We start from the raw sequence: 19,390 nt of genomic DNA on the forward strand, positions 1-19,390 counted from the left end.
GAGTTACATTGTACATCTTTATCTCTCCTTAGAATCAATATGAAAAACACAAAGAAGTTGCTGCTGCTCAAGGAGTGAAGATTCTTGGAAAGGATTTGGAGAAAACATTGGCTGGTTTACCCCTACTTGTAGCTTACAAAGAAGATGAAATTCCGGTTCTTAAGGTTAGGCATACATGATCTCTCTCAGAATGAAAATAGCTAGGAAATCTCAGTGTGAATGACTCTCATTAGGCTGTATGAGGACTATGCTGCTTGGAGCTTCATCATCAGAATAACAACTTTTTCAAGGAGAGAAGTCAGACTTTTATTTCCAGGTAGAAGAAAGCATACCTCTTTGATTCAAAGAGTAAAAGTAAAATAAACCAGTAATAGGGAAAATACGGACAGAAACATTGTTGAGCCAGCTTTAGTTTATGAATATGCAGGCAGGGTCATGCCTTATGAGAAATAATGATTGTTCTTAATAGACGGAATACCTGTGTTTTGAACAGTAGATTGCTGTAAGGTACATGCTGCTCCATCTTCTGGGTAAGCTATTAACTATTCAGGTTCTACGTAGAATTAAAAAACTTGCATACCTCAGATGTGATTCTGCATCCTTTAGAATTGTGCAAGAATTAAACTGGAATCCGTGCTGAACTTTTAGGTATTGCAGCATGCTCTTGCAGGCCGTGAACATGCTGCGTGTTTAAAATTATCTGCTTTCAAACTCGCCAAAGCTACTTGAATTCATTTATTGTACTTCTGGAGTTTCCCCAATTGCTTCTGACCATCTGTTCTTTCCTGGGACACAGTGATAACTACTAAGTGTGCGCAGTGAACTGTCTGCTCCAGGGATTGAGAGGGATGACTTGGAGTTTGATTTGTGGCATTTCTGTCTAAACCTTGTTTGCAGTGATGTGGTAGGCTTAGCTGTTAAGGGTTTGCTTCATATACTGCCACTTCAAGGCATGAAGAAAGCTTTAACTTCCAATGCTGTGATCCACAGATCTGAAGCTATAAATCATGTTTGAGATATAAGCTATACATAGTTATATTGTACATTGTGCCGCATAGGGCTGATGAAGATATTGGGATTCTACTTGTACTGTCCAGATGATCTGTGAAACTTGACAAGCTAAGTGAGATCTCTTAAGATGTGCTATTTTTTTACATTAAAAGGATGAATTAATACACGAATTGAAACAAACGCTGAATGCCATAAAGTTAGAAGAGAAAGGTGTTTATGTGCAGGCATCTACTCTGGGTTCTTTGGAAGCCTTACTTGAATTTCTGAAAACATCAGAAGTGCCAGTAAGTATCCAATTTTCTACTTTACGGTCTTAAATTGCTGTGCTCTGAATTGAAGCATATTACGGAATTGAAAACAGAGATTAATCGGACTTTTCCTCCCATTTCCTGACAGTATGCTGGAATTAATATAGGCCCTGTCCATAGAAAGGATGTTATGAAGGCATCGGTTATGTTGGAACATGATCCTCAGTATGTAGCTTTTTAAAATATACATTACTGTTACTATTTGTATAATCAAATTCCTGTCCTCTTCCTCATCCTTTATTTTGTCTCTTAGGTATGCAGTTATCTTGGCATTTGATGTGAGGATTGAACGAGATGCTCAGGAAATGGCTGATAGTTTAGGAGTTAGAATCTTTAGTGCAGAAATTATTTATCACTTATTTGATGCTTTCACAAAGTATAGACAAGACTATAAAAAACAGAAGCAGGAAGAATTCAAGTAAGTAGCATTCTTGTGTTTATTTTTTGCTCTGTTTCAAGATGTACGTGAAGATTATGAGAAGGGCTTGTTAGTATCTGAAACTGAATAATTTTTAAAGTCATTTTCTGAGCTACTTTTTTTAAAGCTAGGGACCAACTGTATATAGGACAGGATTCAAAGAACTATGCATGGAGTTTCTGTACACCTACTAGTGCTTAGAAGGGAGCAGTTTGGCATGTTGTAAGGAACTGCAGCTGGCAAAAAAGTGAGGAAAACCACCAGGGAGCTCTATCAATGATATAAGTACTTGAATATATACATTAAGTTATGAAGATCTCTAATGCAAGAAAAATAAAAATTCTGAACCGTAAGAAAGAAATAGCATTTTACCCATTTTACTACTTCCAGGTTAGCGGAGTCTGTAACCAAAGTGTTTGTAACCTGAGGTGTTTGTAACCCGAGGTACAACTGTACGCATTACTGAGATGTGCATTGGTTGTGCCATTGGATCCACTTCCCAGTCCAGCAAATAGTATACACATAGACTCCTGCTGGATAGCTCAGTTGGTCAGAGCATGGTGCTGAATATCCCCTTATGAGACAGCTGCATATTCCTGCATTGCAGGGGGTTGGACTAGATGACCCTCAGGAACTCTTCTAACTCCATGAGTCTGTGATCTATGTATGGAGCTTTTTCATATCATAATCCAAATAAACTTCGAAGCAAGGGCTGATTTGTAGAATGGCTAACCATAGTGGGTGGCTGTATGCAGTCATTTGGCACACAGATGGTAAAATTCTCCTCCTTAGCACTTTGCAAAAGATTACAGGTAACCCATACAGTTGAACAACGGAAGATGCCTGGTTGTTTAGTACCCTGCCAAGTGTTAAGGAGGATTCTTGCATATACCAGGTGCAGATATAATGTGTAGAATGGATGCTTTATGGGCTAATAAGAGCAGCTTACCACGTTTTTACATGTACATCATGGCTACTACTTTAAAAAGTTATCTGTATCCATGTTTTACTTGTCTTTACCAAAACCTGTTAGTTTTGGGGACTTTCTGTGGGTTGGGAACTAAACTAGACATGACATTAAGAGAGGGTGTTCCTCTTAGTGAAGGTTACTCCAAGTTAGGCGCCGCTAAAATAATACGGGTATTTCAATGTGCATGTTTACAAGTGATTTTCAGGTCAAGTGTTGAACAATTGTTTTTCCCCCCTATAGGCATATAGCAGTATTTCCTTGTAAGATGAAAATACTTCCTCAGTTTATTTTTAATTCTCGAGATCCTATAGTGATGGGAGTCATTGTGGAAGCCGGTCAGGTAAAACAAGGAACGCCCATGTGTGTACCTAGCAAAAATGTGAGTATTTCTATTTTCTTAAACTGAGTCTTAACAGATGGCAGGCTGTGTACTGGCCAGAGTCAGGATATTTGCTCTCTTTACTCTGCCTCTCTTAATATTAGTATAGTCTTAACTTACCATATGGAATAACTATAAAGCAGGAATGGGTGACCTGTGTCCCTCCAAATGTTATTACACTAACGACACCCATCAGCCCCAGCCAGCATGATCAGCATATTTCCCATTTCTGCCAGGAGCAAGTGTTGTGCATAGTAACCTTCCAGCATTAACAGTTAGAGAAAACAAACACGTACGTAGTGCAGTGAATGTAGCCTTGCAGTTCTGAATCTTAAATTTGACAAGACCTAAATATTTTCTGAAATAATTAAATGCATGAGTAATGGTGGAGCCAATTCAAATACCTACCGTAGTTTTCGCTCCATAACACGCAGTTTTTTCCTCCCAGAAAGTAAGGGGAAATGTCTGTGCGTGTTACGGAGCGAATGCTTCCCTCCTCCATGGTTTCCAGTGGGAGAAGAGCCGCTGAATGGGGAGGAGAGAGGGACAGAGTGCCTGCTTCTTTAAAGGAGCAAAGCGGGAGGGGAGAGGAGCCGCTTACACAAGTGTAAGCGGCTCCTGTCCGGTTGGCTCCTTTAAAGCAAGCAGGCTCTCTGTATCGCTCTCCTCCCGCTTTGCTGGAAATAGCAGAAAAGATTTTCAGCTCGCTAAGGGGGGGGGAGGAGGGAGAGAAGCAGAGCGGCTCCTGTCTGGTGGGCTCCTTTAAAGCAAGCAGGCTCTCTGTATCGCTCTCCTCCCGCTTTGCTGGAAATAGCAGGAAAAAAATTCAGGTCGCTAAGCGTGGGGGGGGGGGGAGGGAGAGAAGCAGAGCGTGTTATGGTCGGGTGCGTGTTATCGAGCGAAAAATATGGTACTTAACAACTTGCCTAATCTAAAACTGACCACCTATTGACTAAAATGTTTTCAGCCCATACCGCTTTGCCAGTGGTGGTGGGTGTTTCGCTATGTCTGAGGTCCACAGATTACCCAACTCTTGTTTTAAATCATAATCAGTATTACATCATAAAACAGCATTTTTTATTCACAGTAGAGAGAAAACTTGTATATAGCAGTTTAGAATTTTATCTCTTAAATACAGTCATAGCTATAGTAGCTTTAAACAACTTAGGAGCTGTGTTCTTGAACTTGCATTGTCGTGGAAATGTAGAGATTATAGGGTAGTTTTCACTTGACAAGCCCAGTCAGCAAAAGCCCCAAACATGGAATTCTACTTGTGTAAAAGGGGCTTTCTGCCCCTCTCCTCCCCCTGCGCCCTCCAAAATTGGCTCAAAGCAGACAGGTATGTTCCAACTGGCAAGTGAAAATGCTTGCACATATAGAACATTCATCATATGCCATGTTGAATTCCACCCATGTACTCCTAGAAACAAGGCCTGGTAGGTGTAGCAGGCCACAAGGTGACTCAAGCCTGGGAGGAGACCCCCTTGCCAGCAACAATCCTCAGGAATTAATACTGGTGTGAGTAGGAACCTCTGTACAGGCGTCTCCATTATGGTCTTGTTAATATTGCTATGGCTCCCTTAGTTCTGGAGGGTAATGTAAGAATCCATATTGTAATCTTCTATTGTAGAATCTCATTCATATTATGCTAGATGAGCCAATAGAAGATTGGCATATTGATTTGTTATGATTGTATATAGATTTCTAGCAGCAGCCAAGTTTATTTACTGTGTCTACTCTAATCCTCCTAGCTGTGTGTTTCTATAAATTAGTTAGGTTGCTAATAAAACTTAAGAGCTCTAAAATGTCCTGTGTTTCTGTTGCAGTTCATTGATATTGGAATAGTTACAAGTATTGAAATAAATCACAAACAAGTGGATGTTGCAAAAAAAGGTCAAGAAGTCTGCGTGAAAATAGAACCTATTCCCGGTGAAGCACCTAAAATGTTTGGGCGCCACTTTGAAGCAACAGATATACTTGTCAGCAAGGTAGGTGCTTATGTTGTGGGTGGGATGGGCTCGCATTCTTCAAAAGAGTCACATGTTGTGGACATCAAGGAGCAACCCTGTGTGTGCGTTTAGCAGCTTCTGGTGGTGCACCAGCTGCTCCCTTTTCTGAAAAGGAATGAGCTAGCCATGGTAAATCATGCTTCAGTGCACTTTTAACAATTGGCTTTTTCTTTTGAAGTAGAGTGTTGTCCTTGTAAGCGTGTTTAGTTGCATAAGCTTAGTTTCATGGACATGCGGAATGAGCACACAGGTTCGTAGCAGTGACATGCACCCCAAAGTGCTTATTTACGGCATTCTCAGTATGGCTAAACAGATTAGAGAATCAAACCAACATTCAATCCACCTGCAATTTTACACTGATGAAATTGTTATAGAAGTTTAGAGGTAGGTAAAGCGAGTTGCAGTGCAGCATTAGCTAGAGGGCTAGAGCTTTCATAACCTTTACATCCTTCCATCAGAAGAGTTGTGGTGATCTTAGGATGCCTTCTTCTTTGCCTGTGGCAAAGCTGTCCTGGGACAGATTCATTCTGTATCCTCTGTTGTTTTAGAGGCACTGCATATCAAAGTGTCTTTGGTGTTTTGAGTTTGCTGCTTGTCAGCCTCTAGTTATGTAATTCTGAATATTACAAGTTTCAAATTGTTAGCTGTCTTGTTATCCCCTGTTTTAGGATAAACAAGTCTTTTCGTGATGAGATATGTATTTATTAAATATTGATGGTAAACCATTGATTGTATTTAGCATATATGCTACTGTAAATATGCAGCATAGTTGATTCTTGCTTGTCTGTTCTGTCCAGAAGGATGTAGTTGCACAAAACATCTCATTTATGTGCTACCAGGACTTATCTGACCTTAAGTAGCTCACTTATGATCAGGCATGTCTTTGAGTACTAAAAGTGGTTTGCTCAAATCTGCCTAGTTAGCAAGGTTAATTTGCCCTTGACATGTCTGAGAGGGAGAAACATGCATGAAGACCTTTCTTGAAGCTGCTTATTCATTTGTGTTATCACAATGTGTATTTTGTGTTCTATCTGCAGATTAGTCGTCAGTCCATTGATGCCCTGAAAAACTGGTTCAGAGATGAAATGCAAAAGTCTGACTGGCAGCTTATTGTGGAGCTAAAGAAAGTATTTGAAATCATATGAAGTTCTTTTAAGCAATGGGCAAGCTAGCATAAACCCACAATTCCTATTACAAAAATCACCAACAGCAGATTATAATGAATGTGCTGTTGATTAACATCTGGGGGAAAATAGGTGGATAAAATGTTTTCCATGAGAAACCAAGTAACTTTCACTGGTTTGACAGTGGTCAATTTACATGTCCCTGTGGCTCCAATGTGCCTGTGCCCCCACTGTCCTCCCCTTTATACTGGCTACTGTTTTAAAGTTTGCCCTTCCCAGATCTCTCATCTGAAATAAAAAAATAATTTTTTATGACAGAACTCAACTTTCACTTTTATACTTGGTAAGATCAGTGCTGCAGTATTTGATTGACCAAATTCCTGCAGAGGTTGTGATTCTTGGACTTTTTTTGATGTAAGAATTGTTTATTTATGCATACCTCTTTTTGCCCCTTGATTTTTCAACATTCTTTCTGCTTTGTGCCTATAGGAATTTTTTAAGGTAGAAAAATTAGGTAATTGGGTATCTGTGTTTGCTTTGTGTGAAACAATGATGTAAAGCATAGTTGGCTGCCTTTGCTTGCACAGTTTGTCAAACTGTAATAATGTTGACCTGCAAAATAAAGGAAAATGGACATTATCCTGTTAAATTACCTTCTAATAAAGGCAGCACAGCATGCAACATGTTTAACTGTCAAGTTAAATTGTTACCAGTGGCTGATCCTAATAATTTGTTCAGCTGCAACTTAATACTATATATACTGCTGCAGTCTTGTCTTAACTGATCAGTTCTTGTAGAGCTGTTTGCAGTATCTGGTAAGGGACACTGCAATCCAGTATTTATAGCTACTGAATTCAGGGGGACTTATTATTGGGTAAGTGTGTATATAACCACAGTCTCAATCACCTTTAGGATGGTGCAAGCAAGGCAGATCTTGACGGGATCCTACATGCAACTAAGGAACAATTGGGAGCTTAATCTATGACAGTATCCCAGCCTGACTAGGCTGAAAACTTTAAAGCTAAACATAACCAAGAAGGGGTAGGGGTTTGTGGGTATCTAATTGCAAACACTCAACCATGTGTGTCCCCTCACCCTTGTAACTGCAGGGATGCAGTCACTCATGGGTGAGTGGAAGGGAAGGTAGAATTTCCCACTTCAGTCCCTTCTTCCCAGTTCCTCACTGGCCCCCAATATCTACTAGTCAGATAAGCCAACAGCATCCTTTCCACAACAACACAGCCAGTAAGTCTGGGATAATGGGAGGGCACCACAGTGGATACAACTGTTATGTTAAAGAACACTGTGCCATATCTCACTGCGTATCTTTAGCCTCTTTCACATGCAGCCTTCAAATACTTCACTGGGCTTTTAATAGCAGAATCACTAAATAAAAGGAAATAAGCTGTGATCATTAGGATGTTGAAATTTGCTGGAATTCTTACATGAAACTGGAAGAGAGCACTGCCTTTAGTCAACACAGTAGAAGCAACACCTAGAAACTCCTTGTCTGCTCCTAAAGTCACTATGCAAACAAACATACTTTGGAAAAAGGTTATGAGGATGAAAGAGTCTTTAAAAGAACTGTATTTCTGTCATACCACCACTTTAAACAGGTATGTTTGCCACTGTATGGTGTCTGTAAGCTTGAATGGATAGAAGTGGAATATATAAATGTTTAAACATTAATGCTATTTTATCGCATTATTGAGTTAACAGTTGCTTGAATAACTTTCTCAGAGAGTTACCTCTAATAGAACTGGAGCACTAAGACAATAGAATCTGTACAAATTACATACAGTTCTTTATTAAACAACTGTAAACACTTCACTGTAAAAATCCATAAAACTTTTATAAACCAACATTTTGTAAATAGATTCTATACTACAATAAAAGAATTTGAACACAGTTATTTACATGCAATACTGACAAATTTTGGCACTTTCTTGAAAGGAAATGTACAAAACACTTTCTTCTTTAAAAAAAAGTCAACTTATAAAAACTTAGCTTTACTATCATGCACTTTGCAAATACCTCACAAGCACTTATGGCACAGCTACCAGAGGGCTCCAGGCTCTCGCCACATCCTTCCTATAAAATCAGTTCAGATAACTTTCAATGTGCTTCCATAAGTTTGTTGCAAAACCACTTGAACGTTGTCAAGAATGAAGTCAAACGCCATGTTCCAAACCGATTCCACGGACTGCTGCATTAGCCTGTAGGGGGGGAAACATGTCTACTCTTAGAAACTGATCCACATTTTCATAGCTTTTGCAAAGAGGGGAGAAGGTGCAATAGCCAAGAGTCACCAACCTTTTGGGGCCAAGTATCTATTTGGAAACGTATAAGACTCCCATGGGCAATAAATATAGCCATTTCACAGAAGAGAAATGAGTAACTGAGGTGGTTTCAAACCCAGTTAACAATGCCATTTTGCAATGTTCCTTCCACTACAAGGAAAGTTTGCCCACACTAAGGAGCTGCTGGGGGAAGGAGCAGCTGCAGATCCCACCCCCCAGATAGATTTTTCCAGGGCTGAGCTGTTCAAGCTCTGGTTGGATGATGGTAAGTATCAGAAGTTGAAGTCTTTCTGCCTATCTCCTTGTCTGTTCCCTCACCTCTAGTGGGGAGCCTGGCTGTGCTTGGTTGGTTCACAGCCATGAGGTAGGATGACATTACCCATTTTCCTTTCCTAACCGTACCACCAACTTCAGTCTCTTGTCTGCCAAGATTAGATAGAGCATTCCATTCCTCCCTAACACTGCACCCTGCAATTCCCCTCAAATGAAAAATGCACATGCACATACAGAACTGAATACCACTGAAACAACCATAAATACAATCCAGCAATCCTATGGTCTCTTGGAGGATGATTCATAGGCAAAGCAAGTGTTTGCTCTCCCTTCCAAGAGAGTCAAGACAAAGCGCTCTGCCTTCAGAGGATGATCCAATGCCAGATTGCCATCTCACTACTGTGGAAAGGGATGTGCCAGGAGAAAGCTTGAATCCGAAGGACCCAATGTCTTCCCAGTCCCAACACAGGCACCCCGAAAAGCCTCCCAGAGAGTGAACTATACTAGCCTTGGAGTTCGTTTCTTTCCTATTATCCCCAAGGGAGGGGAATAGTATAAATTTTAAAAAAAACAAACAGAAGGAACACAAAGGCACCCACTTCTTATTTGGTAGGGCTTTGCATGAGGGGTTCAACTTCTTTCACTGCCTATGGTTTTTTTTTTAAATGGTTGGCAACAGTGGAGGGTGGTTCATTAGGGCTACTGGGGAATGGCCCAGCCAACCTCAGTCTGCCCTCAGCCACCCCCGCCCACCTGCTTGCCTTCTTTCTTACTAGTCCATAGCGCAGCACTGCCTATTGGCTTCCTCCTCGGTCTCAGTGTTGCCCATGCAGGGCAAGAGCTATGGGGACAAACATTACCTGGCTCCACCTGTCATTGGCTATAGTTCTGCCTGTCAATGATTCTAGATCCACATACTGTTGGGGTCCCTACCTTCCCAGTCCCAATGGGAATCAGCCACCATGGGTTGGCAGATGGAAATCTCTTTTGCTGCAGAAAGAAGCACTAAATGGCAAGCCTATACAAGAATGTATGAGTGCACTTCCTTTGCCACTGCAGTGCAGCAGTGGCCCAACTCAGCTGCTGCCAACTGGGAACCCTCTGAACCTCCCTTTGCTACAGAAGAGGAAGGTGCTTGGGTGCCCATGGCTGCTTTCAAAATGCTAGGGAGGAGGGGAGAAGAACTAGTTTCAATGGCATTTTTAGTGAGTGTCAGAAGTATTTGTTTACAACTCAAACTTAAGGCAAAAAGTTCACAAAGGACATGGCACTGCTGATGTTCTGATGAACATATCTACCATGGCAGCTTGACACTGGAAAACTCAATACAGTAGCCACAAACAAATGCCCAACAAAAAAACCAATAAGCACATGGAAAGACCTTTAGTTGGGAAAAGGAACAGATGAATAGAATGAGCATTAACACTTCTTTTTTCTGTCAAGCTTTCATAATTGCCTTTTCAGATGGATAAAAAGTTCTATAACAAAATGTGAATTGGTAAGACCCAAAATTAAGCTACCTTTTCATATATTTGATGACCAGATCCAACTTTTCTAAATCCTTTTCTTCTATCAAATCAGTACAGTACTTCACAACTTGTAGGATGTCTTCCTCCATGGGATCTGAAATGAAATGGACAAAAATTTAATGCATTTTTACCCTGCTTGTGGTATTGTGGCTCACAATAAGAGAGAGACACAGGTCCTGCCACTAGCCTTACGTACTACAAAAGACCCACAAAGTAAGGGAAGAGGAGGTAAAAAGTAAGAAAAGGGAGGTCAATTTTCCAGCTAGGACAAAGTGAGCTATTTGAGGGATACCATCCAGTTCAGGCCAGGATGATCTTCCCTCGCTGGAGCTCTTGTGAATAACAATTGGTAGTTCCTCTTCCTTTAGTCAATGCATGGGATCTAGTGTGTTCACATAGGGCTAATAAATACAATCCTAACCCCACATTGGGACGCAGGTGGCGCTGTGGGTTAAAGCCTCAGCGCCTAGGACTTGCCGATCGAAAGGTCGGCGGTTCGAATCCCTGCGGCGGGGTGCGCTCCCGCTGCTCAGTCCCAGCGCCTGCCAACCTAGCAGTTCGAAAGCACCTCCGGGTGCAAGTAGATAAATAGGGACCGCTTACCAGCGGGAAGGTAAACGGCGTTTCCGTGTGCGGCTCTGGCTCGCCAGAGCAGCGATGTCACGCTGGCCACGTGACCCGGAAGTGTCTCCGGACAGCGCTGGCCCCTGGCCTCTTAAGTGAGATGGGCGCACAACCCCAGAGTCTGTCAAGACTGGCCCCTACGGGCAGGGGTACCTTTACCTTTTACCTTTTAACCCCACATACCCAGGAGTAAGCACCGATGAATTCAACAGGACTTGCCTCTGAGTAGATGTGGTCAGGAATAAATGTGCTTTCAGTCAGGAAGGGTAGCGTGACGCACACATTTATAATCTGCTATTATTTGGCAGTGGCTGCTGCTGCTGTGACTAGAGCCCTCATATGAATATTCCTTAGCCAAGTAAAGTTCTGTCTCTGCCTTTCCCTTGGAGAAGGTTGTTCAGTGAAACCTCCTTCAATCCTCAGGCAAACTCATCTTTAGATCATGAATTGTCTGGCTTTTGGCGTGAACACAGCATTAAGACTGCACCTGTACTCCTGACAAACTATCTTTATCCACAGATCAATATGGAAAATTTTACCTATTATTAATCTTGAGCTGTTGATGACTGTAGGATTTATCAGACACTTGTGGAGCCACTGCTTCCTACAAACAGTAACCATCTCAGGTCTGTAATATCTGATCATTATGCAATTTGAAACCAAGGTTTTAGGAGATACTATGGGCCCAAATGATGCTTTCAGAAATGTGAATGCCCTTGGAACATTACAGAAGAGTCACACGAAAGCCCATCTTTCCCAAGCAACAAAGAGAATAAGGCTGCACATGCTTATTACTGCTACAGTATTACTTACTTTTCCCCAGTAAGATGATTGAAATAAATTATACAGTGGTACCTCGGTTTTCGAACGTAATCCGTTCCAGGAGACCGTTTTGAGTTCTGAAATGTTCGAAAACCGAAAACTCAATACGGAAAACTCCCGAGGCGTGTTTGAAAACCGAAGCATTTACTTCCAGGTTTACAGCGTTCAAAAACTGAAATGTTTGTCAATGGAGATGTTCGAAAACCGAGGTATCACTGTATTTGAAAGGAAAGAAATAGGGGTCCCTAATATGCAGTGATGTCTGTCAAATGGCAATTAGTGGTATCCAGTAGAGAGACAAAGCCTTCCAGTTCAGACTTTCAAATGATAATTCTATTTCTTTCATTGGAAATATTTCCATACACACACAATTCAATGAAAAAACTACCAGCTTACCTGCTATGGTTGTAATCCATTCTTTGAGTAAGGCTTTTACATCATTGAATTCAACAGCTCCAGCTAGATTAGGGGCCTTAGTAGTGCCATACAATAGTGGCTGTGAAACGGATGGGGTGGAAGTATTTGCTGTGGTTTGTGCCAATTCCACCTGTTTATGAACAAAATACACAAGCAGTACTGCACATGTGAATTTTTTTCTTCTGTATCTTCCCAAATCCAAACCTTAAAAAAGCAGCTCAAGCACTAAAAACCTCATGACAAGACAAGCAAACAAACAATAAAACATTAGCTTAAAAATATTTGAATGCTGTATTTATTTGTGATAAAGTTACCTGAGAGTTGTCAGTGGTTCCTCCTTCCTGTTTCAAGAAGTCATCTATTAATTTTTGTGGGCTCCCAACAGAAATTGCCATACTTTTTGCAGGGCTCCCAAAGAGCTTGTTTTTTAAAGGACTGTGGTTCTTTTTTACTGGGCTGACCTGGTTTTTTTTCCTACTTCTTTTCTTGTTTTTCGTAACAGGCTTCAAGTTCGGCAAAGGATTCTTTGCTAATGGGAGTAAAGGGAGAGAGAGTTATCGAACACACAATGACTAAAGATATGATCCTCACCCAGTTATTTCCATTACAGTGAACATTATTTGACAAAGTTCTACTACAGACTTACCAGTGGTACTTTGCTGGAAAACTGCCCCTATAGGTTTCTGTCTTTGATCATATGCCTGTCTCAGCTCTTCCTGCAACTCTGATGGTAGTGCAGCAAAAACTTCAGGGTCCACCTAAGCAAGGAAACATCCATCTGTGGTTATACCAATGGTGTATAACACTGATGTTTACATTTCTGCCTTTGTCTCATTTATGAAATGGATTACCGTGGGACCTCTGGTTACGTACTTAATCCGTTCTGGACGTCCGGTCGTAACAGGAAACCGCTTGTAACATGAGGCGCACTTTCACTAATGGCACCTCCCGCTGCTGCAGCGCCACCAGAGCACGACTTTTGCTTGCATCCTGGGGCAAAGGTCGCAACAAGGGGCATCTAGTTCCGGGTTAGTGAAGCATGTAACCCGTAGCATTCGTAAGGGGGACGCTACGTAACACGAGGTACCACTGTAATACTCAATGTTTATAATAAAACATCAGTCTAAATTATAAAAAGGACTATGCTGTTTGTAACTTTAGACAGTACAGATTTCTTCAGAGCAGGGAAACTAGAAATCTATAACCCCCCTCCCCTGAGCAAATACTTTATTACTAAATGCAAAGGTCTACTAGTGTGTTATCAAACACATGCTGTCATTCACCTGTGAAAATGCTGGCAGTGCTATTACATTTATTCCGGTATCATTGCTTGGTTCTTTGACATCTGGTATTTGTAACAGAACTGCCCCAACAGGCTGTGGAGGAAAACTAGTATTGTATCCATTAACAGGCTCCTTCTTGCTACTATTGCACGTCTCTGCTTGCTGAAGAGAATACATTTGCTCTATTTGATCTCGAAGATCAGGTGGGAGTGCTTCCAAAACAGACTGATCCAGCTATGAACAGAAACAACATTCATCTTTCAGTTTCAGAAGAAATAACGTTTAACCACACACATCTGCAAAGAGGAGAGGGAGATTATGTACAGTGGTACCTCCGGTTGCGAACAGGATCTGTTTCGGAGCTCCGGTCGAATCCTGAGGAATTCGCAACTGGAGGGGCTGTTTCTGCGCATGCGCGCGGGGCGAAACCTGGAAAAATACTTCCAGGTTTGCTACGTATGTATCCCAAAGGATACGTAACCAGAGGTGAATACAAGTAGAGGTACTACTGTATTACAGTGGTGCCTCGCAAGACGAAAAGAATCCGTTCCGCGATTCTCTTCGTCTAGCGGTTTTTTCGTCTTGCGAAGCAAGCCCATTGACGGCTTAGTGGATTAGCGCTATTAGCGGCTTAGCGGCTTAGCGGATCAGCTGATAAGCGGCTTAGCGGCTTAGAAAAAGGGGGGAAGGGAAAAAAACCCGCAGGAACTTGCAAGACATTTTCGTCTTGCGAAGCAAGCCCATAGGGAAATTCGTTTTGCGAAGCGCCTCCAAAACGGAAAACCCTTTTGTCTAGCGGGTTTTCCATCTTGCGAGGCATTCGTCTTGCGGGGCACCACTGTATTTTGTGCTTGCTTAATAGCACAGATACAAAAGGCATAACTGAAGAAGCTGTTTCTTCTCCTGTACTAGTTATTTGTGTTCTAATCAAAATAAATGAAAGAGTTTGTATGGGATGCATATTTCATTTATGGATCACTTCCCATGAAGCATTCTACACTAGCATATTGTTCATACAATAAATTTCTAGGTGTAGCTATACCACATTCTATGCACTGTTGTGCTGATACAGCCAAGACTCAGGGACAGCTTAAAGGTTAAGTCTCTCATATGCTAGTGACCAAAAAGCTATCTGCACAGCAGAAACCCATACAGAAGCCATTAACAACTGCAAACAACTTATCCATCCAAGAACATGTGTTTTGCATATGTTCTCTTACAGGATTTTATATACTGTACTTTTAAATTAATGTTTTATCATTGTTACAATATATTTTCCATACAATATATTTAACAAAAAGTTAAATTAACCAATTTAGACATAGCCCCTTCATTCCTCCGTTTGCACAAGCTGCAATTAAGTCAGAAAGTGTTTGACCAGTTTCCCAAATCAGGATCCTAAACCAACTTAAACCATGTTTTAGGATCCTGACTTTTTCAAAGCCAATAGCCATGATAGCCTGGTTCAGACAAAACAGGAACCCGTGGCTAATTAGTGACTAACTGCATTCAGGAAAGCTGCAAAGGGAGAAACAAAGGCGCTGCATGTGTGCACAACCGGATCTTTTATATCCCAGCTTATTAAGCCAAGATATGATTGTTCAAACTGGGCCAGTTTTAATCCAAAGGACAATGATAACGAAATTATTACAGTATTGTTTGATGAAGAAAAAAGCCTCTCCACAAGTTTACTATCTCATAAGCTTCCCTACAGATTTCAACTACACTGGCGAAACTACACTGGGGAAAACTAACTGTTCCCATACCTTAGCAATACACATTTTGCAGTATGAAGGAGGTACTGTACAACCTTTCTTTCTAATAATCTGCGAAAAACAGCCCAAAATAAAATTCTATGTTCTCTCAATATAGGTCATGTCTGATCATTCTCTCCAAAAGGTTGAGCTCTGTCAGTCCCACCCAGTATGCATCAAACCTCCTACGATCCCATAGTTTTCCCAAAACAGAGCCGTGTTTGGATCAGATTACCATCAAGTATGGTGCAAAACTCAGCCACTAGATTCCCCCTTAAAAATGCAATATTAACTCTAGTTCAAAACCATTCTGCCCAACAGAAATGCTAACGGGTACAATTCTATATTCTTTTGCATGGCAGTAAATCCCATTAACCTTTAAAAATGTTTACTTCCAAGTAGATATGTATGGGCCTGCACTTTAAATGTAGTAATGTGTTCACTTTTATTGCTTGAGGCATTCCAAAGACTCATGAAAAGTATCACACACTGGGTGAGAACAGAATAAAAATATGGATCTTATCCATTATTTGCTTTGTATTAAGAAAGAGCAAGAAAAACTTCAGACCTTTCTTTACATTGTTCTTACCAGAAAGAAAATTTTACCTGGGAAGGTGATGGTACCTCAATACTTAAATTAAGTCTTGATTTTATACTGATAGGCGTGTGCAAACCATTCAGACCGACTACAGGCTCAGATTTGTTGGCAACACGATTGGCATTAGATGTCAGAGATGCTGGCATTGTACATGCTTTTGATGTGGAAGATATTTCAACATCCACAGCAGCCACAAATACTATGAATGCAGAAAAAAAGACAAAAGTTTAACTGTTCAGAAATACCTAGCACATACAATTAAAGGAGTCTGACTACTGTGTTTTACTTTCTAATATTGCAAAATTAAAAGTTATTAATGAAATACAAAAAAGTTATCAATAAGAAATATGTTTATAAACAAAAATGTGTAAAACAGTCAATAAGAAGCCATGAGAATGGAAGCACAATTTCCATTTACTGACCTTCCTTGTGCTGCTGCTGTTCTGAGTTCTTTATTCCTTTTGGGACTTGCAGAAGATCAATGATGGAATTAGCTCCACCAGGTAAAAATCCAGAATGTACTGATGAGTGAGAGGAAACAGCTGAAGTTGTTTTATTAGCTGGAACTAACTGATGTACTTGAATTCCAACCTAAAAAGCAACAAAAAGGCACATTGTTTCTAAACAGAAACCATTTTCAACAAATAATGTAGCTACTATTTTAAACATTACTTATAGGAGAGTATTTAAATTCTTATAATATAAAAGTAAGCAGTATACACGATAGCTTTCTGTTTATGGTGACCAAGAAGAACCAAACATAAGTATAAGCAGTTCAACAAATTCTAAAAACGGAGATATTGACCTTTCAAATCAGGTTATTTTCTAGAAGTCTGTGATTTTACTCAAGAGTTGATATCCCCATTTAAATAAAAATATTTGGACTGTCACTGTCCAGTCTCTCAAACATTTAAAGTCACATTTTAATTCAAACCAAAGTACTAACCTGATCTGTTTTCAATGACATTGATTTGTAATTTTATCACCCTGGTTATACTGTAACCTTAATGGAAAAATGGAGCTTAAATAATAGTAAATACTTTTGCAGAAGTGTGTGTGTGTGTAGGAGCTTGGCAATTTCAGTGATTTAACACTTACCCCTCTCATATCAGAAATATTCAACTTCATCGTGTGAAACATGTTCAACATCTCTTTACCAATCACTTTGGCACTATTTGTTGCATGGTCGAGAGTCACAGTCCTACAAAGAACACATATTTTAAAATGCATTAAGTTCTTGATCAATGGCTACTACTTGCAATAGCTATACACTACTCCAGACTCAACATGCCTGCAAATACTAGTTGCTAATGATCTATCAACCATGGGAAACAAAGGTAAGGGGGATACGATAGAGGTTTTATAAACTTATGCATGGTGTGGACTGTGCAATTATAAGGTAAAGGGACCCCTGACCATTAGGTCCAGTCATGACAGACTCTGGGGTTGCGGCGCTCATCTCACTTTATTGGCCGAGGGAGCCGGCGTACAGCTTCTAGGTCATGTGGCCAGCATGACTAAACCGCTTCTGGCGAACCAGAGCAGTGCACGGAAACGCCATTTACCTTCCCGCCAGAGTGGCACCTATTTATCTACTTGCACTTTGACGTGCTTTCAAACTGCTAGGTTGGCAGGAGCAGGGACTGAGCAACAGGAGCTCACCCCGTCGCGGGGATTTGAACTGCCAACCTTCTGATCGACAAGTCCTAGGCTCTGTGGTTTAACCCACAGGGCCACTATTATGAGTGGAAGAGAAAAAGAACTCTAAAGCATCCAATGGCAGGAGATTCAACATAGGTAAGAGCAAATACTTCTCCAAACAGTGTTTCATTTGTTTTTAATTTCTTTTTGCTTTTAACTTGTTTTTAATTTTGTATGACGTTATTGTTTTGTTTTACGTTTTTATATTGTTAAACGTTTGCAAAGAGACTTAGACATGCCTTCTGCTGATGTCCAGGAATTTATTAAGAATTCACTGTAACTTACGTTAACTTACAGCATACAGTAGTACTAATATACATGTCTACTTCAGAAGTAAGACTCTTTATGTTTAATGGGGCTTGCTCCCAAGAATTGGGTAAAGGATGGCAACCTATGCTTTGGTTTAGGATTGGCATTGGGGAAAAGAGGGCTCTTGTCCCTTTAAAAAACTATCTTCACAATTGGGAGCAGCAGGACACAGTTAAGTCCTCATGTTAAGCACGAGATTATGGGCAGAAAACTAGCAATGATTGTACTCTAATTTTATGTTATGCCCCCTTCCACAGCAGCCATTTTTGTCATGTCATGCCTCCATGGCAGCCTTTTTTGACTGGAGCTCTCAGCATTCTCTGAAAATTCAGAATGTGTTCCTTAGTCCAAAGAGCCTAAACCCTATGTACCATACTTGCTGGCTGAAGGGAAACCAGTATGTAAGTCATTGAACCATTTTTAGAAGTAAGAAAACTGCATAAAGCTTAGATTTGTAACCAGCACAGAGAACTACAGTCTTCCCCTAAATGCTTATACTATGATGACAATGTTTTATAGGCTCCTGTCATGCAAAGGCTGTAGAACATGACAAAAGAGAAGATCAGCAGAGTAGGTTGTTTTAGTCAGTTTATTGTCCACAATTAACTAGCAATTTAATTTTTACAAGGCATCTTGTATATCCCACAAAAATGTTCATCTGTTATGCCATTCATTGAAGCAAATCAGAAACAGATCAGTAAAATGTATTAGATTCTCATGCACTATATAAAAAAGAAAGAAAAAGTCTAGGACATAACACCAAGAAAGATTATGTTCAAGTTCACATTACTTTACAGAAGTAGGTCTACAATTATTTGAAAAATTGTTTACCTGGCAATACTATCACAGATTCCATGGCCTCCAAATTTTGCAGGTTCTATTGGGGCCCCCGCTTTTCGGGCCATAATTTTGAGAGTTAATCGTTTGCCTTTCATACCAGCAGCTTCCAATCTACGTTGGATCTCTTCTGAAAGACTCAAAAGGAAAGCTTCTGCTTCTTTTGGCTAGAAATAGATAAAATGGGTTGTAAAAAAGGGGAAACAGTCTGATACTGAAAGTTGTACTGACAGAATTAATCCACAATATTTATAAACCATAGGCAGTATTCACAAAACAAGCTGCGCCAACAAGACTTCTGCTTGTGCAATGGGGCTTTCTGCTCATGCCCCAAAATTGGCTTGGGGCAGGTGTTGCTAGAATTCCCAGAAAAGTACCCAAGAGAGGGGAGATATTTTCATCTGGCAGGCTGAAATGCTTGCATAGACAGAATGGAAGAGCACTGACTCTGAATTCCACCCTTTGCATTCATTTTTTATCAAACATATTCATTAGTTGGCTCACTTGGTCAACTGTACATGCTTTCAAACTTCCTACCTTCTGCATTAACTTAAACAGAGCAACACACCCTTACTTAGGGTGAGGGTGAAATTTGGCAGATGTGCCCAGAGCCCTGCATAAGCAAAGAGTGCACCTTAGTACACATCCAACATTTCTCCTACAGCTACGCATTACAGCGAGTGTACTCAGCTATTGTTGACAAGAACTCTCTAATGGTCATGCA

General features: G+C 40.6%; 2 protein-coding genes across 3 annotated transcripts in view; one reads left to right on the forward strand and one right to left on the reverse strand.

The window, feature by feature from the left end:
- The window catches only part of EIF5B (eukaryotic translation initiation factor 5B), a 29,497-nt gene extending 22,593 nt beyond the window's left edge, over positions 1-6,904 (forward strand). Inside the window, exons 18-24 of the mRNA XM_079972488.1 lie at positions 33-164; positions 1,164-1,295; positions 1,408-1,484; positions 1,573-1,737; positions 2,948-3,086; positions 4,913-5,074; positions 6,133-6,904. Coding sequence (XP_079828614.1) covers positions 33-164; positions 1,164-1,295; positions 1,408-1,484; positions 1,573-1,737; positions 2,948-3,086; positions 4,913-5,074; positions 6,133-6,240 — 915 coding nt within the window. The 3' untranslated portion in view covers positions 6,241-6,904. The remainder of the gene's footprint in view (positions 1-32; positions 165-1,163; positions 1,296-1,407; positions 1,485-1,572; positions 1,738-2,947; positions 3,087-4,912; positions 5,075-6,132) is intronic.
- Positions 6,905-7,793: 889 nt separating this feature from the next.
- The window catches only part of REV1 (REV1 DNA directed polymerase), a 43,253-nt gene continuing 31,656 nt past the window's right edge, over positions 7,794-19,390 (reverse strand). For both annotated transcript variants that reach the window (XM_079972466.1, XM_079972465.1), the window contains exons 14-23: positions 18,661-18,833; positions 16,918-17,020; positions 16,242-16,410; positions 15,828-16,018; positions 13,468-13,701; positions 12,831-12,942; positions 12,499-12,713; positions 12,164-12,314; positions 10,313-10,415; positions 7,794-8,435 (exon numbers count right to left, since the gene is read on the reverse strand). In XM_079972466.1, the coding sequence (XP_079828592.1) occupies positions 8,324-8,435; positions 10,313-10,415; positions 12,164-12,314; positions 12,499-12,713; positions 12,831-12,942; positions 13,468-13,701; positions 15,828-16,018; positions 16,242-16,410; positions 16,918-17,020; positions 18,661-18,833 (1,563 nt within the window). In that variant the 3' untranslated portion in view covers positions 7,794-8,323. The remainder of the gene's footprint in view (positions 8,436-10,312; positions 10,416-12,163; positions 12,315-12,498; positions 12,714-12,830; positions 12,943-13,467; positions 13,702-15,827; positions 16,019-16,241; positions 16,411-16,917; positions 17,021-18,660; positions 18,834-19,390) is intronic.

Source organism: Podarcis cretensis, assembly GCF_951804945.1.
Source record: "Podarcis cretensis genome assembly, chromosome: 4".
Taxonomy (NCBI): domain Eukaryota; kingdom Metazoa; phylum Chordata; class Lepidosauria; order Squamata; family Lacertidae; genus Podarcis; species Podarcis cretensis.